The following is a 12,404-nucleotide window of genomic DNA, read 5'->3' on the forward strand; positions in this document are numbered from 1 at the left end:
CCTTTAGAAAAGAAAAGTATTTCTCTATAACGCAATTTTCTTTTTCTTTTTTTTTTGTTAAGTAAACCATCCAAATTAAAAACGGAAGTCCAACTAATAATGGCATTTACGTACTAAAAGTACTGTTCTGTTTTCAGAGATAGATTCATCTTTTTTAATATTGACTTTATTGGTTTTAACTTCTGCAATATTTCAAATTGGAATTTCTGAAATTAATAACAATAAAAGGAAAAGATTAGCAGAATGGTAGCGCTAGAATTGATCCGCTACAGGTTCCAGGTTCGAATCGATTATTCCATTTTTTCTCCCTAAAAAGCCCTTCATTGTTCTTAGTCTTGAGAGGTGGACGTTAGACTGTAATGAAAGATCGCTGTCTGTAAGTCTTTCAGGAGACCCCAGACGACAACCAACTAGATATCTTTTCGAGTCCCCGTTTAAAAAAAAAAAAATCCTGTATGTAAAAACTGTGCGTAATATCAGAAAATGTCAGATTGATAAGACTAAATCATGAGTAATGTACTTAAATAATCCAAAAAATCTGTGAGTCAGAAATCACAAATCTTAGTGAAAGTAAAATGTTTATTATTTAATTATTCTTTAATGTAATTTGAAGAGGAATTCTTGGGCTCGGCAAAATAATGGACCTAAACACAAAGATATCATTAAAATCTAGGAAACAAGAGCCTCCGCACCAAATTTCGTAGAAGATCAAGAAGAAAGTATGGTTAGAAGGAATAGGTCTTTTGCAGTATCTCTGCAAGGAAGACACAATAACTAAAATTTTTTTTTTTTTTCTAGTCTAGTTAGTTCCTCGTCATAGGAAGAATCTTTAGGAAGAGATTAGAGAATTGTTACTAAAAATGAAATGAGCAAGTCTCGGGATACAGATCTTGGGTTTGAATCCATATCGGCTTTTAGATTTCCATTCCTAGGAGCTTCTTGCAAACATATGTTACTGTCCTGTGATGAGCAGTGTTGTCTGTAATAGTTTTACTATTGGAAGGCTTGTAACGGCGGCAGATAGGTCTACAGACCTATTAAAGGTACCAAGGAATTAGTTATAGATTTCGCCTTGCTAAAGCAGCATAGCAAACTTTTGGGTTGTAGGTGTACAAAGAAGTATATTGACTTATATGAGGTTAAGTTAGGAAGCCAGCTGTCCAGTGGTTTGAAGACACTTAAGACTTAATAATACAAGGGAGCTGCAGGTTGCCGACATTATTTAAAATCTTTTTGGATAGTGCTCTGTACGAGTGGTATAGAAAATGTAATGGGTTGGATATCCCACTAGAAGAACGATGTACATGTTCTATTAACTTTGCGGGCGAAAAAGCTGTACTTCCAAGATGAAGCAATTACCGTGATAGGCGCAGTGAAAAAGAAACAGAAAGACAGACCCTAATTTAAAAACTTAAAAATAAGAGACTTAAATATGTAGCTTAGATAGTAAAAACCAACGAGTATGTAGGTTCAGTTTTGGAGGATGTGAGACATCGGGGTTGGATATAATAGGAAGAACGTGGTATTCACTCCTATGGTGAACGGTGTTTAACAAAGAATATGAATAAGGGGAACACTTCTCCACTGAAACCTTAACGGCCTTGCATAGGCTTAGAAGTGGGCGGAATGTACAGAAATCGATTTCTGGTGATGATCTCTCAGAAAAGGCTTCTGCACAAAATGAAAAATTAAGACAAAATAAAGCCAGATGAATGAAAAAGAGGATGTGATAGAAAAAATAGTTTTAAAAACTATGACCCATTAACGTTTTGAACTCGATTTTCCAGGAGCGCAAGAGGAAAGGTTGAGTCCAGGCAGCAATAGAATGATGGGCAGGAAAAGAAAAAGGGCAGGCCATGCTTTTATTGTTGGCGATTGATTGGACAGATCTAGATGGAAACTTCGGGATGGCGATTCATTGGACAGATCTAGATGGCAACTTCGGGATGGCGATTGATTGGACAGATCTAGATGGAAACTTCGGGATGGCGATTGATTGGACAGATCTAGATGGCAACTTTGGGATGGCGATTGATTGGACAGATCTAGATGGAAACTTCGGGATGGCGATTGATTGGACAGATCTAGATGGAAACTTCGGGATGGCGATTGATTGGACAGATCTAGATGGCAACTTCGGGATGGCGATTGATTGGACAGATCTAGATGGAAACTTCGGGATGGCGATTGATTGGACAGATCTAGATGGCAACTTTGGGATGGCGATTGATTGGACAGATCTAGATGGAAACTTCGGGATGGCGATTGATTGGACAGATCTAGATGGCAACTTCGGGGTGGCGATTGATTTGTTTCTATGGAACTGAATTATTTCTATGTTGTATGACTGATCTATGTTCAGGCATAATAGACTAGAATTTTCAACTTTATTCCTGAAGTCACCAATAAAGAAGTTTTTAGGAAATTATGTTATCCTTCGTCCACGATACTGAGTGGCATCTGTAAGTAAGGCCTACCTGAAAAACTTTACCTATTTTTCTGATTGTGAACAATCAGAGGCTTGAAGAATGTAATAATTTAGAATTAGAAGTTCTTGGAAGTGGATTAGTTGAGAAGTTAGCTACTGGAATTCTATACAGATCTTGGGTTTGAATCCATATCGGCTTTTTCATTTCTAGGAGCTTCTTGCAAACATATGTTACTGTCCTGTGATGAGCAGTGTTGTCTGTAACGAGACCCACAGTACGGAGGCCAGTAGTGCACTGAAAAAATATCAAGGCACCAATGATTTCAGTTAATGACGTGCCTTAAATAAAATATAAAAAAAAAATAGAAGTTAGTTTTAAAGTAAATCTAAGAAAGGCTGGTCCCCAACATAGAAAAAATTTCAAAAGAAAAAAATGTTTGGGAAATAGAAATATCTTAATTTATTGTTGAGATTATCACTTACTTCCGACTATACAGGGTGTTCAGCATAAGACAACGGTAACTTCGGGAGTCGATTCTGGGCATCATGTGCAACAAAAAATTCCATATAAACTATGGCTCGATTCGGCTCCGTTTTATAGATATTTTTGATTTTATGTTTTTTCAAGGTGTTACTACTTTTTAGCAAAACGTTGTCTATATTTCTCAAACTATTAAAGCTACAGCTATTTTAATAAGCTCATTAGAAAGAAGGTTAAATTTCCTTTTAAATAAGCTAATTTGTATTCCAAAATAATAAAATTAAGTATTTCAAATTGTGGCCTAAACATAAGAAATAGCAAGTTTCTATTTTTTTCCAAAAACTTTGACTTCATTTTTCTCAAAAACATTTTATATGAAAAAACCGTGCACTATTCAGGAAAAACATCTACATACGATTACCTTTTGAACGGTATACAGTAATTGGGGTTATGTTAAAAATTGATGCAGAAATCTGTGATTAATTGCAAAAAAGTAGGCCTCAAAACAGCGTCGGCATTATGAAAGGAATTCACCTACCATAAGAATATAACTGATCAGAATCATCAAATCCAGTACGATTTTTTGCAAACGTGTAATTTAATAATTAATTTATTTAAGAACTATATTCAAAAATATAAAACTTACATTAAAAATAAATAAAAAGAAGAAAAATGAATATGATGTTAAATGAGTGTTAGGTACCAATTTCGAAAGAGAGGATTTTCGTTTAACGAGTTTAGATCTGTGTGTTATTCTTTAGTTAATTAAAGAAATATTCCAAATAATGTGAATAAATCATCATTTTGAACTAGTCAATAAACTTTTGGAATTAACATATTCATTTTTCTTCTTTTTATTTCTTTTTATTAATGAGCTTATTAAAATAGCTGTAGCTTTAATAGTTTGAGAAATATAGACAACGTTTTGCTAAAAAGTAGTAACACCTTGAAAAAACATAAAATCAAAAATATCTATAAAACGGAGCCGAATCGAGCCATAGTTTATATGGAATTTTTTGTTGCAAATGATGCCCTGAATCGCCTCCCGAAGTTACCTAGTCTTATGCTGAACCCTGTATAAATTAAACTGTCAAATTAGGTATTTGTAATGGTGTATCTTACTTTCATGAGTCATCATAGAATGTACGTATGGATTCCCTTGACAGTAGTAGCTTGTACACCAAGGAGTTAATATGTTATAATATTTAACACTCTAGATTAATATTTAATCTAATAATACAGAGATAACATGAACTCGCAAATAGAGACCATTACACATAATCTAATTGTTTAATGTAGGTACAAACAGTTGGTTACTGTGGTAGAATAAATGTGTAAAATTGATATAACTGTAAGATCTCTGTTTTGTTTACATTATTTAGAATGTTTTTTGTTTTTTTAATTAACATCACTTATTGTGATTTGCCTAAGGTAACTTTCTATGCTCCCAAAAAGATACATGAAAATAAATAATTTAGCTCAACACTCAGTGAGAATTTTAATAAATCTTAAGAATGTATCTTCTATGTTCTGTATTTTACATAGTTGAAGCTAAAATCAATATTTTCTCCTTCACATGTTAGTTTATTTCTCACCATTCGATGATTTTGATCCAATGAATTTGTCTGTAACGAGAGAACACACTCTCTGGAAAAGGTCCAGGCCTAAAACAAGCCAGGGTTCCTCTTTTCTGCTTTTATGTCTCGCCATAAATCTGATGAAAGTACATTTATTTATCTTCAATTTTCAAGAAATCTGTAATGGCTAATGAAGGCCAAAATAAAACTGATAATTCCTCCAATTGATTGAAAATGGTTGGTTTAAGGTTTTATTCTTGTATTCCCACAAAAATAAATAAATATATTAATTAATTAAATATTGAAACTTACACTATTTTGAAAGTGAACTTTTGAAATAGAGACTCTACTGCATCTAAAAAAGAGGTGTTAAACGGAATAAAAATAAATCCCTTCATTCACAGAGCAGATACCAAACACAAAAATTTATTTACATCATGAGAAAAAAAATCTACACAAGAAAAATAAAAATATGGTTAATTAGATTAAAAGTTATAGAATGAAATCACCGTTTTATAAAACTCCATCTAAAAACTTATATAAAAAAAAAATAAAAACCTTTATAGCATTCTAAAGAATCATTGTTCATAAAAAGTAGGGACATTAAATTTGAGTACATGGGTGATGGATGAGTAGTACATAGTTCCTTGTTGGTTCCCTGAACCCAAATGAGGCACACATGATCTCATTCTGCATGTGCTGGGCGTGTAGTGTAAGTATATAGGCTAATTGTCCTTGAGTTTGGGTTAACCACCATAGGAATTAGGATTGGATACCCTTAGGGACGCCGAGTTCCTGAAGAGGCAACGTTTTTCTCCCATCTAATGGAGAAAGTAAAGCAAACATTTTTTTTTTTAATTTACCTACCATCTTTGCTTGTACCAAAATTATTAGATGTCAAGTGAACTACCAATTTGGTATGCTCCCCAAAAAAGAGAGTATAGTTAATAAATTTTAATGGGAAATGACGCTTGCTCTTAAGTATGTTGTCTACTTTTTACGAAATAAGTATTTAATTTAAATGATTTTTTTTGCATTCAGCGAAATAAAATTTATAATTAGAAATTTCAGGATGAGTTTCGCTAGGCGTATAAAGAAAGTATAGATTCAATTCTAATTTGCACTTTTTGGCGTTATGTTTTTATCAGGCTTATTTTACAAGCAGCAGCTTTTCAGGCGGGAACCTTGGTTAACAAAATCGACCCTAGACTAGTGGCGCCGCGATGCTAGCTCAGCCTATCTGTGCTTTTACCACACTAAAGCTTTTTCTCTCTTTAATTTTAAGTTTCATAATTTGATAGAAGTAAATTATAATTATATTTTGAAGATAACCTGGTTTTCTTATTATTAATATATAAATAATTAATCTTTAATAAAAATGCATTAAAGCCATTACTTTCATTAGAATACCTTTAGCTAAGGGACAATTATTTATCTTTTGAATTGAAATCTTAAACACAAGTACATTTCGAACATCAATTTTCCTTTCAAGTTTTCTTGAGGGTCTCAAAACAAAATAATTCAATTCTATATCATATTTTACTATTTTTTTATTTCTGCTGAATATATAACTTTTTACTATTTTAATATCAGTCAAACTTTTTGTACTACAGGTCTTTATGTCAATGCCTCTTAAAACTGAATATGTCAGAAATGTATCTTTATATTAAATTTACATAGTTACAATCCAAAAATTTAATTAAAAAAAAATCGATGCACTCAATTAATTACAGGAGCCACGGAGATCATTAAGGGGAATTGCAAGATGAAGTAAAAATAATCATGATCAAGTTCAATCCCGAAAAAAGAAGTTTTTTTTCTCATAAAATGTAGGTACTTCTACCCCTCAAGGAAATGTAGTGCGCAGCACTGAGGCCACGATCCTCTGGGTTCTTGAGTACGGTACAATACATTGGTACAACAAAAAAAAATAAATAAATTAGCACATATACAAAACCCGTTGATACCAATTCTAAATAGCCTCTCGAATAACACAACTCAAAAAGGAGATTATGAAGTACATTCGTCTTATTGGAGTCAGCCATTGATACGTACATTAAGAGTAAATTCAAAATAAAAACATTTAGAGACCTAGTAAGTAAAAATGATGTGCAATGTAAGAGGATAAAATAAACAAATTTTATGTTTAATAAAATTAATGACTTATTTGTAAGATGTAGAGAAGATATCATAAAGTTGCTGTTCTTAAAAGGAAAATAGAAGTTGAGATGACTCTAGAAACCAAAAATAAAAGATAACTTCAAATTCAAACAAAATTTTTTCTATTGCGAATTCAACTCTCTTGAATTCAACCAAAATTTGGACGGCTTATGAAATGATAACCTCAATAGTGCCAAAGTAATTGGCCTCCACAGGCACAAAAAAAACTCTGCAACACCTGCTAAACTTAATAGAAATACAAAAATACTACAAGATTCTGAAGATTAATTGGCAGAGCAAAAAGTGCAGAAATATCATTCAGAAATATCTCTTCGCTGCAACATAGAGACCCTCCTTGCAAATTTTTGAAAAAAAAAGGCTTCGACACAAAGTTGAAAAATGAATAAATAAGAACAATTTGATTCCGGCTTAAACATAGTACCCAAATTCCTCTTTGTACTTGGATTAGATCAAAAAGTAAGTAACTCTCGGTTTAACATGAGGATTCTTCAAGAGAAAAAAGTGGGATAGTTGCACTCTACGAGAGCTGACATAAAGGTCTGAATGAGTCCAAATACAAGATAAAATGGCTTTCTCTAGAGATGAAACAGTAACAAATATTAACCTTCTCAGTGTTTTTTTTTTAACTTGATTAAGTCTTTTAAAGAACTAAAATTATTATTTTGAGAACACTAATCCATCCCTTCTGGAGTATTCAAGTGTCTATGACTGTAGTCAATACTTACGCCTTTTAAAGGAGGGTTGATCCTTTCTAGTTGCAGTAATTAGATTGCTAAAAACTGTTAAATGCCCAATGCATTTCACTACCATTGCAATTTTTAGATAATATGGAGGTCCAACATTTTATTTGTTCGATGTAGATTCAAATTTCTTTTACGTGGTATTGGCCGAACTTCGTAAGGAGTTCATGTTCATATAAACTATAATTACATGGTTATAGTTAGGCTTCCTATAAAACATCGGTTTTCTTTACACAATATTTGTAAATTTCCTACTGCAAAGAGAGGAAAAAGTATCCAAAAACATACAATTCAAGATAACTTACTGGAAGAAATAGAAATCTCTATCTCTGTCAAATGCCTAAAATAATTAATGAATCTGTAAAGAAAGAGCCTGTCCCAAGATTCTGTTTGGAAGTTAAAATCAAATGAAGTTGGTTGCTAGCGCGAAGTGCAGCCCCAAGGTAGCCAGTGGAATGTAGTTTACCTTGAATAAATGATCAAACATTAAAGAGTTTATATGTCAAACTGCAGAGAACTTTCTTTCGTCAAACATAAAAGCTTCTATACATATAAAGTGAGAATAAGAGAATGAGAATGGGATGTTGAAAGAGAAAGAGATCTAATGTGCAGTTATGTGGCTTCTTGTAGAATGCCATGAGCTAAAAACATTTTTATTTTTCATAGATTTTTTCAAGAAGAAAACGTATACGCCAAAATTGAATTGAATACTTAAAAATAATTAATTTCAACTAGTATAAGTTTCAACAATAAAAGAATGTTTATAAACTAAAATTTCAAAATGCACTCGAAACCCCTTTTATTTACTTTTTTATTAGTTTAAAAGTACTTATTTTTTTCTCCGCAAGAGTGGGCCAATAGTTGTTATAGGCAGTTTTAAATAAATAATTCATTTTTTTTTTCTTAAATTTAAACTATGCAAAAAAAACAATAAGCATTTTGATTATTAAAGTCATTTCTTATATTCACTTGCAATAACATATTGTCGAAAAATTGGGGGGGGACTTATTACTTTTACAATTTAAAAAACAAAGCCGTGGGAAAATTTGTGTTTCGTCATTTCTTTCAGGGGCCATTTTTAACTTATTATTCTCTTTCGATCATCCACAACATCTCCAATTAGTAAAAATGTTGTGAACTCCCATTTCTAAAAAAAAAGAAATATGGAAGATCTTTGTTTGCTTTTCAGTATGACTATTCTACTCGTGAAGTAGAAGACATTGAAGAAATGATGAGGCTACTTGTAAAACTCAATAAAAGCTCTCCGGGATTTTTTTTTTAAATAAAAAAAGATAAATAATATTTAATTTATATGCATCAATTTTTTTACGTTGTATATTTTGCCGAGAATAAACTGTTATAAATAATTCATAAATAAACAGGTACTTTGACAAAAGTATAAACTATCGCAGTAGATAACATAATCATAGAAAATTAGGAAAGTGACAAAATTAATATCCCTACTTATGTTTATAAATTACAGAATTAACTCAACGAATCAGTCTACTTAGTACATGTGTTGTGTTAAATAAGTAAGTAAACATTTAAGAGCTCACAGAAATTTTGGAATAATTTTTTTTTTTTCAATACATATTTAAAAAATAAAATAAGTAGACGATGAACAGATATAATATTTAAAAAATCATCAGCACTAAAAAAAACTACTCTGTTACGCCAGTATTATTTATATATGAATTATAAACAAAACAAAAATCTTTAAAATAACATGAGTGTAGATCATTCCATTATTTCATGTGTTAAATGCCCTTTAAATGCCCAAATTCAGTTATTAACAGCAAAAATTATTTGATGGCAACTAAAAATAAAATGCAATATTTAAAAAATAAAATTAAAAATTAGAATTATAATAGAAACAACTGTTACAAAGTTAAAAGTGAAATTATACCAAGAGTACCAATATATTCTGAATTATGATTGATGGAAAACGATTTAACGTTAAATTTTCAATAAATTACAACTGAGAGATTATTCTCTTACTTTCACGCAAAAAAGTATTTTCCAAAATTGAGAAAACTTTATCTTTCAAAGTTTCCTCAAGTTTACAAACATCAACTATCAAGTATTACAATCTTAAGAATGAAATAATAAACTTTTATTTTTTATGAGAACCTAGACAAAGTAAGCAGCAAGTTGTGCCATCTTATCTTTTGGCTGCCGTGGGCGTCCTTTTGCCCTAGATCTTCCCCGGCCACCTCGAGCTGGCTTGCCAATTGCAACAGGTCTTGAAGCCACTGCTCTGTGTTTCTCTACCAATGAAGAGAATTCCTGACAACAAAATACACATCCACTCATTTCTGGTACTCCTTTGGGAAGCTTACTCTTCTCCGATTTGTACTCTACATTGACCATTTGAGCACCACACTCGCAAATGTTATCTTCTACAGAAACTTTATGAGCATCCTCAAACAGATGAATTATAACGTCACACCTATTGCATCCCATTTTCCACTTTGGCGCCGAAGCCGGATCAAGTACTAAAACGCCATCACACTCATTGCAAGTAGATATACCATTAGTATTAAATGATTGTGGACAATTCGGATGTGTGCATGAATTGCATGCATACCCCTTTTTCATATCCCTAAAGGGTGGATGATTATAACAGTATGGGCATAGAGGAAAACTCTTACCACGCACTCCTGTAGACCAGGAAAGCAATTCAAAATCATCAAGTGGGCACTTCAATTCTTTGTAAATGCGAATATTTCCATTTTGTGGAAGACTATAAGTTTCATCACAATGAGAGCAATGCAGTCTAGAGGGTTTGGCTTGAATATATTTCATATATCTTCGACATTTTCCACATCTTGATTGAGCTTTGCCCGCAGTAGCTAGTGGAGAAAAAGTCACTTCAAACAACTGGTCCATGCCGTCAATATTTTTCACAAAGTAAAGGAATTTCAATTTAAATATGTCTACAGTGTGATCAAGCACCGACTGAAAGTCTGCAAGTCCTTGACCTATTAGGCTAAGTTGTTTCTCAACAGCAGATCTCATTGTAGGCAACACAAGTTCAGGATCTATTTTCTGATAACCATGCACCAAAACAATGCCAAGCGGGGTAGGAATTAACTTTCGTCCGGCTGCTACCTGAACATAATTTCTTTGACAGATATTGTTAATGTGTACAGGAATAGATGCATCTGTTCCAATTCCATGCTTCTCCATAAGAGTTATAAGTTCGGATTCCGTAAGATAATCGGGTGGAGACGTCTGACACTCTACCATCTTCACATCAGTTACTGGAAGCTCCTCTCCAACTTGAAATGTTGGCGTAGCGTCACTCTTGTGCATAGCTTGCCAATGCATAACAGTTGTGTACCCTGCAGATACCAAGTTTTTGCCACTGATAGAAAACACTTCAGTACCTACTTCGAATTTGGTTGTTGTTACCAAATATTTGCAATCATGAGCTACAGTAGCAATAAAATGACGAACAATATAATCATACACTTTCCAAGAATCTGAATCTAAATCTGAACGAGATGCCAACTTCATAGGTGTAATTGGAGGATGATCACCAGCATCATGGCCTTTTCGAGGAGCTTTAAGTCCTTCTTTCAACACTGCTTGCACCTCGCTTCCCCACTCTGTACCAGGCTGAAGAACATGCAATGTTCCTACCAGGTCAAAACTTTCGGGATATTGAGTTGTTTCTGTTCTAGGATAGCTAATAAAACCTTGAGTGTACAGCTTTTCAGCTATTTGCATTACATGATGAGGACCCATGCCCAAACCAGAACTGCCTACACGCATTAATTCAACAGTATTAAGGGCTTGAGGCCTACTTTTCACCTTTTCTTTACTAACAACACTTGTAACCCGAGCATTTAGAACCCCTTTAACAAGGTTAAGGAACATAACTGTAATATCCTTTTCAAAACATCTCACACGTTCCCATGATAGAGTTGCTTCTCTCCCTTCAGATGTTTTAATGTTTACTTGTAATACCCAGTACGATTCTGGTTTGAATGTTTGAATGTCATCATGACGTTTCACACAAAAGCCTAAAGTTGGAGTTTGGCAAGGTCCATAAGAAATTAGGGATGCATCCAAATCACCATATTTACCTTGAAAAAACTTAGTTTGAAACCGTGTGAACGCACATCCTATTCGTAAATCTAATTCTTGTCGGGCATCAACTGATCGTGCTTCATTTTCATTTGGTTTTCCTAGATTTAACATTGCGGATTTAATTTCCTTTTCTGTAATTGCCGAAAATTTGGCTCGATAAACAACATCCATAATATATGGGGGTTTTTTCATGGTTCCTTGAACAGCATTTATTACTTCGAAACAAATATTTTCCCCTTCCTTATCACAGTCTAACCATAAAATAAGATACTCACATCCACGAGCTTCCTGAGCTAGAAACTGTGGCATTTTAAGTTTGGGTGAAGCTTCTTTCTTCTCAGTCGTACATGAAAACAGTTCAACAGGATCAACTCTGTCCCAATTATTATATTTACCTATAAAATCTAAAGTCATTACATGACCACAAACAGATGTCATCTTAAAAGTAACGTTACTGTGATCAAAATGACCAGCCCATTCATGCACTGTACAGGTTCCATTACTGCCTTTTCGAGATGAATGTTTTCCATTGCTTAAAATTGAGGCTAAAGATGCGGCCAATGATGGTTTCTCTGCCACCATTAAAACATACTTCATCTTCACCAAAAATATGCATTAATCAGCAAAAAAAAAGTATGAATCAACTTTACCTTTTCAATGCACACATTTTGAAATCACGATTATTAAATTGTTAACTTTCTCCAAAACTAAAGGTCCACTGAAATCAACAGTTCTACAAATACTATCTTAATAACTGTATACTATTTTTCATTTTTATAACTACACAAATACTATTGACAATAACAATCTCAAAAACCTACACATCTTCGAGATGTGATTGCAATTCGATGTCACTACTATCGATACAATGCACAAAATGAGACGAATGATGTAGTTTTATG

At 33.0% G+C, this 12,404-nt stretch overlaps 1 protein-coding gene across 1 annotated transcript; it reads right to left on the reverse strand.

Moving 5' to 3' along the window:
• Positions 1-8,704: 8,704 nt before the first annotated feature.
• On the reverse strand, positions 8,705-12,345 carry Top3beta (DNA topoisomerase 3-beta). Its single transcript, XM_074130209.1, has one exon. It carries the CDS (start codon positions 12,097-12,099, stop codon positions 9,538-9,540), a length of 2,562 nt encoding a protein of 853 aa, XP_073986310.1. The 5' UTR covers positions 12,100-12,345; the 3' UTR covers positions 8,705-9,537.
• Between the last annotated feature and the right edge of the window lie 59 nt (positions 12,346-12,404).

Source organism: Rhodnius prolixus, unplaced genomic scaffold, assembly GCF_049639745.1.
Source record: "Rhodnius prolixus isolate KJV_2025 unplaced genomic scaffold, Rpr scaffold_4, whole genome shotgun sequence".
Classification (NCBI taxonomy): domain Eukaryota; kingdom Metazoa; phylum Arthropoda; class Insecta; order Hemiptera; family Reduviidae; genus Rhodnius; species Rhodnius prolixus.

Bases quoted from the DNA above. Each gene is read 5' to 3' on its own strand.
- Top3beta (XM_074130209.1), bottom strand. From the start codon at position 12,099: ATGAAGTATGTTTTAATGGTGGCAGAGAAACCATCATTGGCCGCATCT.